This window comes from Carlito syrichta, unplaced genomic scaffold, assembly GCF_000164805.1.
Source record: "Carlito syrichta isolate Samal-C Ts95f unplaced genomic scaffold, Tarsius_syrichta-2.0.1 Scaffold305755, whole genome shotgun sequence".
In the NCBI taxonomy this organism is placed as follows: Eukaryota; Metazoa; Chordata; class Mammalia; order Primates; family Tarsiidae; genus Carlito; species Carlito syrichta.
This window is the reverse complement of record NW_007249851.1, coordinates 722,273-739,090: the sequence shown is the minus strand read 5'-3', so window position 1 is coordinate 739,090 and position 16,818 is coordinate 722,273. Positions and strand designations below refer to the sequence as shown.

The following is a 16,818-nucleotide window of genomic DNA, read 5'->3' as shown; positions in this document are numbered from 1 at the left end:
GTGGTGGCGGGGACTCCCCTGGAGGTGGTGAAGTGTCCTGAGGGGGCCCTGGGGCTGGGCCTGGGGGAGGCGGAGGGATGAGGGGATCCTGGCCATAGTGCCCAGGCCTCAGGTCACCCACGGAGCTGTACAGTCGGAGGTTACCGTTGACTAGCGAGCTGGTACCTGAAAGAAGGGAGAGGCAAGATGAGGAGGGGGAGGAAGCCAGCCCAGCCTTGCCAGCCTCCGTTTACCCAGGGCAGGGCTCAGGTGGGCACCCAAGGGAAGGACTGGCCTGTTTTCCTCTGGACACCAGTCAAGGGACAGTGACATGTCTGGCGTGCCGAGCTGTCCTGGGAACAGCTCCTGCTTTCTAGGGGGACCCCTGCCTGTGCCTGGTGCAGCCTTTGGAGTCTGTACCGAATAGCCTCCATCTGCCTCCCAAGAGTCACCCCCACCCTTTCGGGGACAAGGGAGGCCAGAGCACTGATCTGCCCTCCCCTCTGCTTCCTGGCTGGGTCACAGGTTGGCAGCAGCTGTCCTCCCCAACATACCACCATTCCTGTCCCTCTCCCACTGTCAGTCCCTGGGTGTCACCATCCACGTTGGTCTCCTAACCATGCTCACACTCTTGTATATTGATTGCCCCTTTACTCAACTCTCTTCATTTATCCCCTTTGGGTGTGCCATCTGTTTCTTGCTGGGATCTTGACCTTGACAAAGCCAGAAAGGCAGGGTTCCGATTCCAGTTCTACCATTTACTAGATGTATGATCTTGGTCACGCTAGTGAACCTTGCTGAGCCTCTATTTTGACATCTCTGAAAAGCGCATGATGTCAAGGCTCACTCCACTAAGCTGTGGTGAGGGTTAAGTGAGAGAATTCAGGTAGATACAGGTGAAGAGGCTTATCACCAGGCCTATAGTAGGCACTTCGTTAAAGGTAACCACTTTGCCGGGCTCGGTGGCTCAGCCTGTAATCCCGCGCCTTGGGAGGCTGAGGTGAGTGGATTGCCTGAGCCCGCGGGTTTGAGACCCACTAGGGCAACTTGGCGAGACCTCATCTCTACAATAAAAATCAAAAAATCAGCCGGGCATGGTAGCGCATGCCTGTAATTCCAGCTACTTGGAAGGCTGAGGTGGAAGGATCGCCAGAGCCCAGCAGGTCGAGGCTGTGGTGGCCGGAAGCGGCCACTGCACTCCAGTCTGGGTGACAGAGTGAGACTCGAACTCAAAAAATAAAGGTAACCACTTTGACTGCTACCACCTGTGCTTAACTTTACAGACTGTATAGATGGTAAAGTGGGAGAGAGACCTTCTCGGTGAGGAATGTTGGGTGAAAGACCCGTAGGAGAAAGCAATTTGCACAAGCAGCTCCTGCTTCCTAAAGACCCTGAGCCTGCTAAGAACCCAGGTTTCCACCGCATAGAGAACTTCTGGACTGCAGGGTGGAACAAGGGATGCAGAAGGATGATGACCCAGACAATCTGGGTGCTAACGAGATGCTGAATGCCCTTGGGCCCAGCAGCTCACACCCCTCCCTTTTCCTCGGACCAAGTCCCCAGCCCCTCTCCTTTGTAGGGGCACCCAGCCTCTGCTTCCCTCCTCTGAGGACCTAACCCAGAGCCAAGCAAGCCTGGGGGACTTGCAGCCCTAAAGGGCTTCTCCCACCTGCCTGACTTCAAGATGAAGAGCCCAAGAGCGAGGAAGGGGAAAACGAACATTCACAGAGCACCCAAGTGCCAGGCAGGAGTTAGGAGCTAGAGTATAGCAGTTAAAAAAAAACAACAAAACAGCCAGGTGCAGTGGCTCAAGCCTGTAATCCCACCACTTTAGGAGGCGGAGGCAAGCAGACTGCCTGAGCTCAGGGGTTCGAGACCAACCTGGGCAACTTGATGAGCCCTCGTCTCTACAATAAATAAATCAATAAAAATTAGCCAGACTTAGTGGCACAAGCCTGTGGTTCCAGCTACTTGGAAGTCTGAGGCGGAAGGATTGCCTGAGCTCAGCAGGTCGAGGCTGCGGTGGCTGTAAGCGTGCTACTGCAGTCCAGCCTGGGCAACAGAGTGAGACTCTGACTCAAAAAAAAAAAAAAAAACAAAACAAAACCCAAACACAAAACAAAAGGAAGGCAGAATAAGCCCTCCTGAAGGTTATGCTCTGATGGGACAATGAGATAGACAATGAACTTACAACGTTGGTAAGCAATGACCTCGATCAATGATGAGTCCTGGGGGTGACAGGGACACCACTGGGAAAGAGGGGTGATGAAGGTGCTATTTGTGCACGTGTGTGTGTGTGTGTGTGTGTGTGTGTGTGTGTGTGTGTGTGTGTTGGAGTCTCACTCTGTCACCCAGGCTGTAGTGCAGGGGCACACTCACGGCCCCTGTAGCCTCGACCTGCGATCCTTCCGCCTCAGCCTTCCAAGTAGCTGAAACTACAGGCACACACTACCCCGCCTGGCTAAGAGAGTGCTATTTAAATAGGGTGATCAGGAAAGGTCTCGCTGACAAGGTGACATTTCAGCGAAGAGAGCAGGAGTGAGGGAGGGAGCCCACAGATGTTTAACAGATGAGCACTGCAGGCTGAGGCGACAGCAGTGCAAAGACCCTGAGGTGCAAATGCATGTGGGGTATTTTAGGAGCAGTGGGAGACTGTGTGCCTGAGGCAGTGTAGGAAGGAGAGAAAGCTCAAGGTGAGGCCGACAGGACCAGACTCAGGCAGTCCTTGCAAGAGCCTTTCATTTGAGTGATGTGGGAAGTAGGAAGCCATTGGAGGGTTTTGAGCAGAGGTGTGACATGAAGTGGCTTACATCTCATTTAAAACTTCGATTATGCCTCCATACTAGGGTCGTTATTCCCATTGCTCACTGAAAGATACAAAGGAGCTGGACCCGGTGACTCACGCCTATAATCCTAGCACTTTGGGAGGCAGAGGTAAGAGGATTGCCTGAGTCCAGGGGTTCGAGACCAGCCTGGGCAACATGACAAGGCCTCATCTCCACAGTAAATCAAAAAATTAGCCGAGTGGATGGCGAGCATCTGTAGTTCTAGTTATTGGAAGGCTGAAGTGGAAGGTTCGCCTGAGCCCAGCAGGTCAAGACTACAGTGGCCTTGAGGGTGCCACTGCACTCTATCCTGGGAGACAGAGTGAGACTCCGACAAAGAAAGAAAGAAAGAGAGAGAGAGAGAGAGAGAGACAGAGGAAGGGAGAGAGGGAGGGAGGGAGGGAAGAAAGAAAGAAATAAAGAAACAAACAAACAAACAGAGGCAGGAGAGGTGAAGCATCTTGTCCAAGAGGGTAAAGCTAATATGGGGGAGCTGGGGCTCAAAGCCAGGTCAATCTGATTTGAGTTCTTTCTCCTACTTCACACTGCTCTTGTTCCAGCTCTGGCTTTGTCCCTTCACCGTTCTTCCACTGCCAGAGGTGGGCCTTCGCCAGCCCTGGCTCTGCTTTACCCCCGGCCCCACTGCTCCTGCCCAAGGCAGCCAGCAACCAAGAGGGCTAAGGACCATGGCAGTGCCTGTGCCAGCTTTGCCACCAGCTGTGGAGGGGGCCCAAGGAGGAAGGAAAGAAAGGATGGACAAAAGCCCTAAGCCCAGGGTCCTCTTACCTGTCACTTCTTTGTCTGCAAAGTCTTCTGGGACAGAGGGGGTAGGCACAGCCAGCCCGTGGTTTTCCTGGGCATTCTGAAAGGGACCAGAGAGAGATCAGGGGACGGGGAAAAATGGACAGACAATCTCAAACAGCTGCTCTGTGAGACCACTTTACTGCTTGAAAATTGTAAGTGATGGTGATGGCTGTTGTCACTACCTTGTGAGTACACTAAAATATGAAAGGGTGAATTTTAAAAGGTCAATCTTAGCCGGGTTCGGTGGCTCAGCCTGTAATCCCGCGCTTTGGGAGGCTGAGGTAAGTGGATTGCCTGAGCCCGCAGGTTCGAGACCCACCTGGACAACTTGGCGAGACCTCATCTCTACAATAAATCAAAAAATTAGCCGCGTGTGGTAGCACACGCCTGTAGTTCCAGGTACTTGGAAGGCTGAGGCGGAAGGATCGCCGGAGCCCAGCAGGCTGAGGCTGTGGTGGCTGGGAGTGTGCCACTGCACTCCAGTCTGGGCGACAGAGTGAGACGCCAACTCAATAAATAAATAAATAAATAAAAAGGTCAGTCTTATGGTACAGTCACTTCTGGCTATTTGTTGTAGTTCTGTTATATAACATCTCCGTGAACACCATTAGTGAATACTGATCCACTGCTCCTAGGAGAAATACAATGTTAAGTTCCTGCAAGGCTCTGGTCACAACACTTGTGTCAACCGATCAATACATAGCCTTGTTTTATGTGTGTTTCTATTTGTTTTATGTGTGTTTCTATTTGAAGACACTTGAATATACTCTTGTTGATTTATTAACATTGAACTCATGGCCAATAGCGCAGCATCTGCCTAACATGTGAATTCCCCTGTAAGGTGCATCATAGCCTCTTGCACTTATGAACACTGCACAGCGCTTCTGCACTACATTTAGGGGCCACTTGAAACAGCAAAATCACCAAGAAAATCAAGGAAATAGGAAAAACATGGCAGTAAACAGAAAAAGACACTTGTTTATGGCCAAGTGTCCCCGTGGTCGGCTGGAAATGTGTGCATTGGGCAGCTCAAAATGTTCACTGTTCTGTGTATGTCTGCAAATGGCAAAAGCCATACAGGTATTGAATCTGAGGTTACAAATAAGTTTTATCCACTAGGCAGATTTGCAAATACAGAACTCATGAAGAGTAAGAATTGGCTGTATATGAATTACATTTCAATTAAAAAGACAACAAACAAAAAGAATCTGCAGTGACTCCCCATGGGTGTCCACACATGAAAAGCCAAACCCCTCAGCCTGGCCTCCTATTCATTCTTAGTTTTCACTGGGTGTTTACAGAAAAGTAAAAAATGGTGAACTTGAATATTTATAGCCCTGCAGATACCTTTCTGATTCTTAAGCTTAACAGCCCATAGTGTGTTTACACAGCTGCCAGCCTGTGCATACTGCTTTGCATCCCTTTTTTTTTTCCAAACACACATTTCCATATGTCAACAAAGTCCACACACCTGCCCTTTGGAAGAGCTGTAGAGCATTTGATGGCAGCTTTCAAGGTCCTCAACAAACTGACCTCAACCTTCCCAGCCAGCTTTCATTTCCCACTCACCTGTGACACCTCCCGTCCCGTGTTCTGGCTTGACCGACTTCCTCTCTGCCACCCTTTCCACTCACAAATACAGTTTATGTTCATCTCACATGCTGGTTGTTGGCCAGGCTGTGTCTTTCTCGCTACCCTCCATTTCTAATAATAATATTCCTTGCACTGTGCTCTAACTAAACACATGATCTTAGTCACACCAACATACAAAAGAGGCCATCCTCATTTACCAGCTAAGGAAACCGAGGCTCAGAAGCATTTGGTAAGTTGCCTAAAGTCACACAACCAGTACTGTCGAACTCGGGTCTGTGGAGCTCCCACTTCATGGTATCTCGCCTCCCTAAACACTCTTGTGCTTTAAAGGTTAGCTGAGCCCCTCTGGGAGATGGCACAGGGGTAGGGGCTGAGAGCATTGGCTCTGCATGCAACCTGCCTGGATTTGACTCTTAGCTCTGCTACTCGTTAGCTGTAGGACTGTGCAAGTTACTTAAGCTTTCTGTGTCTCAGTTTCCCCATCTGTGAAATGGTGATAAAATAGAATCTACTATGGCGGGGTGTGGTGGCTCACGCCTATAATCCCAGCACTTCGGGAGGCAAGCGTGAGAGGATTGCCTGAGCCTGGGGGTTAAAGGGCAGCCTGGGCAAATTGAATAGACTTCGTCTCTACATAAACAATAACAACCACAAAATTAGCTGGGCATGGTGGTGCACGCCTGTGGTTCCAACCATTTGGAGGGCTGAGGGGGAAGGATCACCTGAGCCCAACAGGTCAAGGCTGTGGTGACTGTGATCGTGCCACTGCACTCCAGCCTGGGCAACAGAGTGAGAGTCTGACTCAAAGGAAAAAAAAAAAGAATGACTCTACCCATCCTAAGAATGCTGTGAGGACTAAATGATGCAATGTACACAAAGTACTTAGGGATATTATCTCATTTGACAGCTCCTGGCATGTAGTAAGAGCCTAATAAATGTGCTCTGTGGTACCAAGGAGCTATCCTCATGTCTGCACCAATCCACACTGACCTACTGCTGCCCAGAGCAACCCACAGCCAAGCCTCACAGTGGGGGAGCTCTGGTTTGCCCCCTAGATGGTCCCCTTTTTTTTTTTGAGTTGGAGTCTCACTCTGTCGCCCAGGCTGAAGTACAGTGGCACACTCAAGGCCACCCCAGCATCGACCTACTGGGCTCCGGTGATCCTTCCACCTCAACCTTCCAAGTAGCCAGAGCTACAGGTGCACGCTATCACACCCAGATAATTTTTGATTTATTGTAGAGACGAGGTCTCACCAAGTTGCCCAGGCTGGTCTCGAACCTGTGGGCTCAGGCAATCCATTTGGTTCGGCCTGCCAAAGTGCTGGGATTACAGGCTGAGCCACCGAGCCCGGCCTAGATGGTCTTCTTGATCCTCCAACAAGATCTGGGAGTTCCTTGGAGACCATATCTTATGGCACCCCCAAAGCTGGATGTAGTCAGCTCAGTTGTTAGTCACTGATGGACTGATGACACCAACTCTCTGGGCTTAATGGCTTAATATACAAGAAGAGCCATCCAAGGTAGATGTTACAGAAATATCCACAAGACCCTGGGTTATCAAGGGTCACCTCAGAATGACTCTGGTCATTCTGAGGTCAGCAAACAACTCATCTTGTTTATAAGAATTCTGACGCTGGAATGGCCTTGAACCATCAACTAGTCCTTCTGCCTCTACTCTTTTCACATGGCCAACAACATACCAGCTCTTAGCATTTCCCAAACCCAGTGATTCTGAACCAGGGGCAGGGACAGGGACGCAGCCCCTCAGAGGTGTGTCCCTCATAACACCCTGAGATGCACCACACACACAAGCAAATCCCTGATTGTCTAATAACCTTCATCAAGTACACACACTCTAGTTTGACCAGATGGTGGACAAGCCAGAGTCAAGATCCCTGATTACTCTTTGAACACAGCTGGAAAGTAGAAAGACTTGGGGACTCGACATTAAAAGTCTTGACTCTTATTCATGCTCGATTTTGCCAGCAATGTGACTTTGGATGACCAGCGGAGATGCAGGATGGGGATAGTGATGTTAAATGGTCGCCTGTGCTCCTCCCGTGTGCCAGCCTATGTGAAGAGCTTTACCTGTGTTGTTTCAAACCCCTTCTCAAACCTGGCATCTAGGCTGAGCATGGTGGCTCACACCTGTAATTCCAGCACTTTGGGAGGTCAAGGTGGGAGGATTGCTTGAGCCCAGGAGTTCAAGACCAGTCTGGGCAACTAGTGAGACCTAGTCTCTACAATAAATAAAAAAATTAGCCAGGCGTGGTGGCACACACCTGTCATCCAGCTATTTGGGAAGCTGAGGCAGAAGGATCGTCTGAGCTCAGCAGGTCAAGGCATTGGTGGCTGTGATCGTGCCACTGTACTCCAGCCTGGGTGACAGAGTGAGACCCTGATACAAAACAAACAAACAAAAACACCTGGCTTCATCACAAGCCAGGGCGCATACCTAGGCTTTCTGCCTTACCTTTTCTACGTGTCACTGAGACCCACTTTCTTCACTTATAAAATTGAGGCACCACTTCCTACTGTGCAAATGAGGTAATATCCCTAACCCAGGAAACCAATACTCTAGTTAAAGGATTGTACCTTCTAATCCTCTTTCCCACAAGGGGGAAAAATTGTAAATAATCAAAGCTAGGTTCCCTGCATCCAAGTAGCACCTTCTGGGTTACCCTGAGAGTTAATGATGTGTGTTGGAGGAAGATGGATGGACTTTATGGCCCGTGGGTAACACTACCCACCCTGTCCTTTGATCTTAAAGCACTCTGAAAACACATTAGATGCCCAGACCACAGGATGGAAGTCTGTCTCCTTTGTGGCTTGTAACAGCAGCTCAGACAGGACTCTGGCTTTTTTGGTTCCCTCACCTTCACACATAAGGTGGTCCCACGGCACACCCACCACCTCACCACAGTGCTTGTGCTGTGACACACACTGTCTGACCCTTGGGGAAGGTCTCAATGGCCCGCCTCGTCCCTTCAGAAGCTCCCAGTATTGGAGGGTCCCAAGCTCCTGTCTGGCATTGTTCCTTCCCACTTGGGCCCCCACAGGCTTCTGGGGCTCCGGGGCCCCCTGGCTGCCCCTTCCACTGGTATGAATCAGGGGGAGGCAAATAGAAGCTCATTTTCATTTTAGTTCCAGAAAAGTGGACTCGGAAGCTAAATCGCTCTTCCTTGCTCACCACAGGACCCAGGCAGCTGGCATCGAGTGCACTGGCGTGGGTGGTGATATATTTCAGCGTGCAAATGTGCAGGTGTGGACAGCCTGGATCTCAGCAGGTGTGGAATTTCCTCACCTGTCCCCTTTGGCCTCAGAGAACAGAGGAAAAGTGTCGTTAGGAAGAGCTTGGAGGTGACACCTGACCGCTGGACGTGATCCTGGATTGGATCCTGGAATCGGGGGAGAAGTGTGCCAAGAAGGCTGTTAGTGGGACAACTGGCAATACATGCATATAGATGGCATATTAGTTTATTTATTTATTTGAGTTGGGGTCTCAAAATCTGTCACTCGGGCTAGAATGCAGTGGCATGATCACGGCTTACCGCAGCCTCAACCTCCTGGGCTCAGGTGATCCTTCTCGAGTAGCTGGGACAGCAGGTGTGCACCACCATGCCTGACTAATTTTTAAATTTTTTTGGAAGAGATAGGGTCTCACTATGCTGCCCAGGATAGTCTTGAGCTCTTGGGCTCATGCAATCCCCCTGCCTCGGCCTCCCAAAGTGCTAAGATTACAAGTGTGAGCCACCACATTCGGCCTAGATGGTGTACTAGATATTAGTATTGTAACAATATGAAATTCCTGAATTTGGGAATTGTGCAGAGAATATCTCTCTTCCCAAGAAGCACACACTAAAGTAATGCTAAAGTATTGGGAACTAAAGGGACACCATGTCTGGGCTTCCCCTTCAATGATTCAGGAAGAAACTATATATACACATATCTACATAAATAGAAGGAAGGAACCAAGGAGGTGAACGTGGTGAATCGGGGTGAAGACTCCAGAGAGTTCTTTGCACCCTTCCTGCAAATTAGGATTAGTTACAAAGAACAAGTTATGTATTTAATGCACTGAAGTGTATGCTGTAGGACAGTTAAAACAGCAAATGCTATGTGTATCTTATAATTTTTTTTTTTTTGAGTCGGAGTCTCACTCTGTCACCCAGACTGAAGTGCAGTGGCCGCTCCCAGGCACCGCAGCCTCGACCTGCTGGGCTCCGGCGATATCCTTCCTCCTCAGCCTTCCGAGTAGCCGGAATTACAGGCCTGCGCTACCACACCTGGCTGATTTTCTGATTTATTGTAGAGATGAGGTCTCGCTGCCCAGGCGGGTCTCGAACCCGCGGGCTCAGGCAATCCACTCACTGAGGTGAGCCTCCCAAAGGCGCAGGATTACAGGCTGAGCCACCGAGCCCGGCATATCTTATAATTTAAAAAGTCAAACAAAAGACGAATATCAAAAGAAAAAGTGTCAGGAAGGCTTCAAATGTGTGCATCCTCCAGACATTCTCTTTTTCCCAGTCCTCAAACCCCTCATCTTCACATAACAGCCGGGGCAGTGGCTCATGTCTGTCATCCCAGCTACTTGGGAGGCTGAGTTGGAAAGACTGCTTGAGCCTGGAAGGTGGCAGCTGTGATGAGCCGTGAATGTGCCCCTGCACTCTAGTCTAGGCAACTGAGGAAGACCTTGACTTCAAAAAACCAAAAACAGTAACAACAACAGTTGCTACTTATCTAGCACTTGTTCTGCCAGGTACTCTTCCAGCACTTTCCATCTGTTAACTTACTTTCTATAACAACCTGATAAGATAGGTGTTCTTTTCACTACCTCCATCTTATAGATAAAGAAACTGAGGCACAGAGAGATTTTAGTATCACGCCCAAGGTCCCACAGCCAGTTATATGTCACTGTCTCTCCAGGCACCTGACAATCACCCGCAAATCCAGTTTGTCACCCAGTTCTGCCAGTCACCTCCGAGTCCTCCCTTCCCGCCACCCCTAAACCTCAGCCCTTCCTCGGCCCTTGATGTCCCTTCCCCGGATGACAGACTACAGTCATGGTCTCCAAGCCCACCACCACCAGGATGCTCTTTCTCAAAAGCATCTCAGAGCAGGTCGCTTCCCTGCTGGGAATCCTCCCATGGGGCCAGAGGATGAAATTCAAGCACCTTTTGATGTTTCGGCCTTTCAGGCCTTTGGCTACATTTGCTCCTTCTCCCTTTGGGAATCATTGCATTCGCTTGGGATTCATTTTTTTTTTTTTTTTTTTTGAGTTGGAGTCTCACTCTATCACTCAGACTGGAGTGCAGTGGCCACTCCTGTCCACCACAGCCTCAACCTGCTGGGCTCTGAGATCCTTCCGCCTCAGCCTTCCAAGTAGCCAGAACCACAGGTGCATGCTATCATGCCCAGCTAATTATTGATTTATTGTAGAGATGAGGTCTCGCCAAGTTGCCCGGGTGGGTCTCGAACCTGCAGGCTCAGGCAATCTACTCTCTTTGGCCTCCCAATGCTGGGATTACAGGCTGAGTCACTGAGTTCATTTCTACATCTTCTCAGGCCTCCACAGCCTTGCTCTTGCCCTTACTTTGCCTAGGATGCTTTTCTTTGCCAGGCAAACTCCTAGCTTTCCTTCAAACCCCAGATTAGACGCCCCTCCTCTATGAAGTCTTTCTTGGCAAGCCCTGCAGAGTTAAACTTCTCTTCCCTGTGATTCTTCAGGCCCTGTGTACATTATCAGGAGCCTATAGTATGCAAGGCACCCTTCTGAGTACTTCACACGTACCAACTACTTTTCACAGTCACCCTAAGGAGCAGTTTTTATGAGATGAGAAAACTGGAGCACAGAGAGGTTAAATACATTGCCCAAGGTTACACAGCTAAGAAGGAGCAGGGCCAATATTGGAGCCTCAGAGCCAGCTCTCTTTGCCAGTACAGTATATATACTCTCACTTTTCCTCCAGCACAGCTCTGAGCTTACTGCAGATGACTCAGTCTCTGCTGCCCGGCCCAGTCTACTTGAGGGTCAGGTGATGCCCGATTCTTTGTATGTGCCTGACGCAGACTGGGCAGTTCAAGAGATGTTTGTTGAATGAATACATGCTGGGGTGCATGAATAAGTGGTAGAAAGAATACAGGACAGAGAGGCAGAAAGCCTGTGTTTGGGGGCCAGCTCTGCTGCCAATGAACTCAGAGCCAAGTGACATCTCACTTGGGGCCTCAACGTTCTGCCACTTCTATAAATGCTCTCTAAGCTCCACACTGACCATGGTGTTCGGTGAGTCCAGGCCCCTAAGGTGTCCCATCGGTGACTTGGCTCACTTGTGTCGTATGGGCAATGACCTGGACACTCAGGGCCACCCCTCAATGACGGAGTGTGGAGATAGACAGCTGCCACTGCCTCCAGGTGGTTCTCTGGCTCCGGAGAGGCAGAAGAGGAAGCAGGAGAGAGGAGAAGGGGAGCCGGGAGGGAGAGTTCTTGAAGCTGCTTTTCCAGGAGTCCCAAGCCAGGCAGGCAGGGGTGGGCTGGAGGTCACCGCTGGCCTCAGATGAAGAGCTCTGACTGCTGCAGCTGGTTGAGGAGCTGGCCGCGTCCCAACCTTGACACCGCCCCACCCTAGGCACTCTTGCCCTGGGAAAATGACAGATCTAGGTGCCCCGGGGTGCTGACCACAGGGGTTGGCATGTGCCCCAAACATTCTCCATGAATGGGGTATGTGGCCCTTTGAGTGTGGCAGCCCACATGAAGAAAGGGGTGCGCCAACCTGTGGGCAGGGAACCATTGAACGTGCCAATGAGCCTCTGAGTATCTGAGGGTGCCCCGATGGGCCAGCCAGCCAGCACCTACTCCTCGGGCCAGCCCAAGCAGCCGGCCACGGCCACGGCCACAGCCACAGTCACTCCCTGAGCTGCTGCTGCTGCAGACGGCCCTCGCCCTGGGGCAGAGTCCAGCCCTGGTCCTGCCAAGCAGGGAACTCCACGAAACTGGGCCTCAGCACTTCCTCATCTCACACCCAGGCAACACCCAGAAGCTACGACCATGGGTCACCTCACTCCATGGGTGTGCAACCCAGCAGCCCTGTTCAGTTGAAACAGTCTTTCAGGAATCCCCATGGCCTAGCAGACTGGAAAGTTTCCCAGCAATGATTTGTTGGGAGGAAGCACGGATGGGGAGAAATACCAGTCGAAGATATTTATATAGATTTCCTTCCTTATTCTTGTCTCTATTTTTTGGTTCTTAACAATAAACATTTGCTTACATCATGTTTTTAAAAAACACCCAATACAGTCATATATAGAGATTTTTTCTGAGCCAGGGTCTCACTCTGTCACCCAAACTGGAGTGCAGTGGTGTGATCATAGCTCACTGAAACCTCAGCCTCCTGGGCTCAAGTGATCCTCCCATTTCAGCCTCCTGAATAGTTGGGATTACAGGTGTGCACCACCATGCCCGGCTAATTTTTTTTTTTTTTGAGTTGGAGTCTCACTCTGTCGCCCAGACTGGAGTGCAGTAGCCGCTCCCGGCCACTGCAGCCTCGACCTGCTGGGCTCTGGTAATCCTTCCGCCTCAGCCTTCCAAGTAGCCAGAATTATAGGAATGCGCTACCATGCCCGGCTGATTTTTTGATTTATTGTAGAGATGAGGTCTCGTCTGCCCAGGTGGGTCTCGAACCCGCAAGCTCAGGCAATCCACTCGCCTCAGCCTCCCAAAGGCGCGGGATTACAGGCTGAGCCACCGAGCCCAGCTTCGGCTAATTTTTTAAATGTTTTGTAGAGATTGGAGTCCTGCTTTGTTGCTCAAGGTGGTCTCGAACTCCTAGGTTCAAGCAATCCTCCTGCCTCAGCCTCCCAAAGTGCTGAGATTACAGTTGTGAGACACTGTACTTAGCCTACAATAATAATTTTTTTAAATAAGATATTGTGACTGATGGCCATTGCCTTGCTAGACTCTGGTGTGGTCATGTGCTCTTTGAGCTATGGCTGTTGCCATGCTTCCTGGCTTTGGTCACCCTCCCCCACTTTGGGGAGGTGAATCTTCTCTCTAACTTCTCTCTCGCTCTAATTTACTTTTAAATAAACTTTTCTTTCTTTGCTTAAAAAAAAAAAAGATATTGTGATTGAGTAGAAAGAATATCAACTGGGGAGTCAGGCAGACCAGGTTTGCATTGTCTAAAAGCAATCAAAGACAGTATCTGACGCATAGCCAGTGCTCAATAAGTATATCCCTCTCTTGTCTTCTGAGGCTCAGTTTTCTCATTTGTAAAGTGGGGATGATCCCAGTTGTCTTAGGTTTGTTATGACACCAGAGGCCACTGCCCATTTAAAGAGGTCCTCAGCTGAGCGTGGTGGCTCACACCTGTAATCCCAGCAATTTGGGAGGCAGAGGTGAGAGGATTGCCTGAGCCCAGGGGCTCGAGACCAGCCTGGACAACATGGTGAGACTTCGTCTCTACAATAAATTAAAAAAATTAGCCGGACTTAGTGGCACACGCCTGTTGTTCCAGATACTTGGAAGGCTGAGGTGGAAGGATCGCCTAAACCCAGTGGGCCGAGGCTGCGGTGGCCATGAGCGTGCCACTGCATACCAACCTGGGCAACATAGCAAGACTCCTACTCAATAAATAAATAAATAAATAGGTCCTACAGGGTAGTGCTCAAGAAAGGTTATTTCCGACTGAGCACGGTGGCTCACGCCTGTAATCACAGTAAAATGGGAGGCCAAGGTAGGAGGACTGTTTGAGAACAGCTTGGGCAACATAGTGAAATCTTGACTCTACAAAATTTTGTTTTAATAAGGCAGACCTAGTGGTGCACAGCTGTAGTCCCAGCTACTGGGGAGGTTGAGGTGGGAAGATCACTTGAGCCCAGAAGTTTGGGGGAATTATGATCACATCACTGTACTCCAGTCTGAATGACAGTGAGATCCTGTCTCGAAAAAAAAAAAAAAGAAAAGAAAAACTATTTTCCCTGGGTTCTAATACAAGCTTAGCAGGTGAGCAGTAGCCCAAGTCCTTGGTCACTGCTCTGGGCACAGCTCCCAAGGTGTGTCTGTGAGGCTGGACCTGAGAAGATGGGGTTTTCCCATGGTCAAAGACAGGTCATCAGGAATCCCCTACCACCCTCTTGACTGCTGGCATTTCAGAGGTGTGAGAAGAAACAGGAAGGACAGGAGGAAAGAAGGAAGGAAACAGTCACTATTCAAGGATGAGGCTATCCCCCCTTTGAAGTTTTTGGGGAGTTAGAGATGCTGCTCACCCCCTGCTGTACCACTGAGAGCTCAGAAGGCAGGGTTCACCCCACCGATGCCCGCAGCCCACTCTGTGGCCTCCCATGCCTGGGATGCACACATCCTCATGCCTGGGATTCCTCAGAGCCCAACCAAACCCCAAGTATGGGTCACCAGGGGCTGGGCCAGTGGGCAACACATGACTGACCTTGGGCAGTGGCCAGCTCTGATTCTTAGTTGCGCATCGTGGAATGCAAACTTCCTCTTCAGATCCCTTCTGGGGCCTCGTCTGGGGCCCTAGCCCCTAGGGTGGGGTGTGGAGCCGCAGAGATGACTCAGAGCCAGAGTTAGAGCCAGGCATAGTGGGGGCACCGCTGTAGGAGGGGGAACAGGGACATGGGACCCCTCAACCCTGCCCCAGAGAGCCAGAGGAAACCCCTCCAGGCACCCAGGATACCCAGTTGAATGAAGCCCAGCCTTTTGTCCTCCTGGCTTTGGGGTGCAGTGTGGGGGTGCTGGAGGGGGGAGGGGTGGAAGATGAAAAGGGCCCGTGTGTTGCCCACATGGCAGCTTCTTGGAAGTTGAGAAGTAGGCAACATTTTATAAAATTGCTCCCGCCACCCTGCCCCCACAATCTGACACAGCTGAGATCCCGCCTGGGGGCCAGGGAAGAATCTCCACCCATGAAGCCCTCTTCCTCTTGATCTACCTGCCTTTTCTTAGACCCAGGTACCAGGGCTTCTGCTCTGGACCCTGTACGATGGAGGGCCCTGCTCTGGCCCTCCTTCTGGGGCAAGGGGTTGGCAGGGTCAAGAGGATATGTCTTCAGAGTCCACCCCTCTTCCAGACCTGCTCCAGAAATCCCTGCCCAAATGGACCTGAGCCCACTTCCAGGGGTTCTTCCCCGGTTAGGCCTCCTGAGGGCAGCCCGAGCTGTGGGGTGCACATGAGTCCATGGAGGCCAAGGGCCAGCTGTCTGTGGGCCAGGATGAGGGTGTGGCTGGAGCTTTGGAAGTTGAGACTGAGGCCTTTAGTGTAAGGGAGGGAGCCAGGTGAGTAGAGAAAAGGAGTGTGCTACAGCAGGGTGGGGAGGTCCGTTTGTCATCTCGTGGCAGGGCTCTGACATCCTGTCCCCCCACAAACATGTGGAGTGCCCTCACCCTGCAACCTTTCTATCTAACATCATCCAGACAAAAGTCAGTAACAACTTCTTTCAGGAGGCTGAGGCTGAAGGATTGCCTGAGGCCAGAAGGTCGAGGCTGTGGTGAGCCCCAAGAGGTACCCGGGCCTTGAGTTTAGAGACAGGCTCCTGCGGCAGCAGGTGAGTGGGATGGGTGAAACTGACTCCAGCTGCCTTTTTGAGCTCCTAGGCTACAGTGCAAGGGAGGGGCCCCAGCAGGCAGGGCTTCCTGCCCGGGCTGGGGGATGCCTCCTCTGGCAGAGCCAGGCCTGTCTGACTCAGAGGGTGGGGTGACCCAAAGAGCTCTCACCGCCCTGGGCACCCCTGGGGACCTGTCGGGCCAGTTTCCCCATATTTGCCACATTGGCATTTAATTTTTACTTCCTCTCATGCATCACCCTGGGGAGGGCTTGATTCAGACTGGGGGGGGCATGAGGGAGCCCCATAGAGGAGTGCAACCCTCCTGCCTGCCGCCCGCTGTTCTACCAACTCAGCTCTCAGAAGCAGAGGGACAGGCTCTGGCTTGAGCTTTGGGTCTGGTTTCTCCTTGGAAGCAGGCAGAAAAAGGATCGTACCTCACTCAGCCCTGGCCTCCCTGGTGTGGACGGGGGTGGCCCCGGGTAGATGACCAGGCTCCTGTCTGAGACTCTATTGAGCTGATGGCCTGATCGGGGCCCTCTCCTCCCTGGGCCTCAGTTTCTTCATGTTGATGACCATGGTGGTCCTCCTCAGCTCCTCAGAGCTCCCCGAGTGGGAAGCTGGGGTGGGAGCGGGGCCGGAGCGCCTCCCTTTTCAGAGGCAGAAGTAGAGTCCATGGAGCGGTCCACGTGTCATAGGGGGTCTGGCTTCCCTGGAGGCCCTCGAGGGAGCTGCCCATGTCTCCTGCCCTTCCATTAAGAGATCATTTTAAGCCGGGCTCGGTGGCTCAGCCTATAATCCCGTGCCTTTGGGAGGCTGAGGTGAGTGGCCGCTCCTGGCCACCACAGCCTTGACCTGCTGGGCTCACACTATCCTTCCACCTCAGCCTTTTAAGTAGCTGGAACTACAGGCATGCACCACCACGCCCAGCTAATTTTTTTATTTTATTGTAGAGATGAGGTCTCGCCATGTTGCACAGGCTGGTCTCAAACCCGTGGGCTCTGGCAATCCTCTCGTCTCCACCTTCCAAAGTGCCTGAATTACAGGCTTGAGCCATTTTTTTTGGG

At 51.3% G+C, this 16,818-nt stretch overlaps 1 protein-coding gene across 1 annotated transcript in view; it reads right to left on the bottom strand.

Annotated features, from left to right (window-relative positions):
* Positions 1 to 16,818, bottom strand: part of CUNH6orf132 (chromosome unknown C6orf132 homolog) — a 39,534-nt gene that overhangs the window by 3,753 nt on the left and 18,963 nt on the right. The window contains 3 exon segments of the mRNA XM_021714761.1: position 1; positions 3 to 165; positions 3,591 to 3,666. The exon segment at position 1 is cut by the window's left edge and continues 1,506 nt beyond it. Coding sequence (XP_021570436.1) covers position 1; positions 3 to 165; positions 3,591 to 3,666 — 240 coding nt within the window.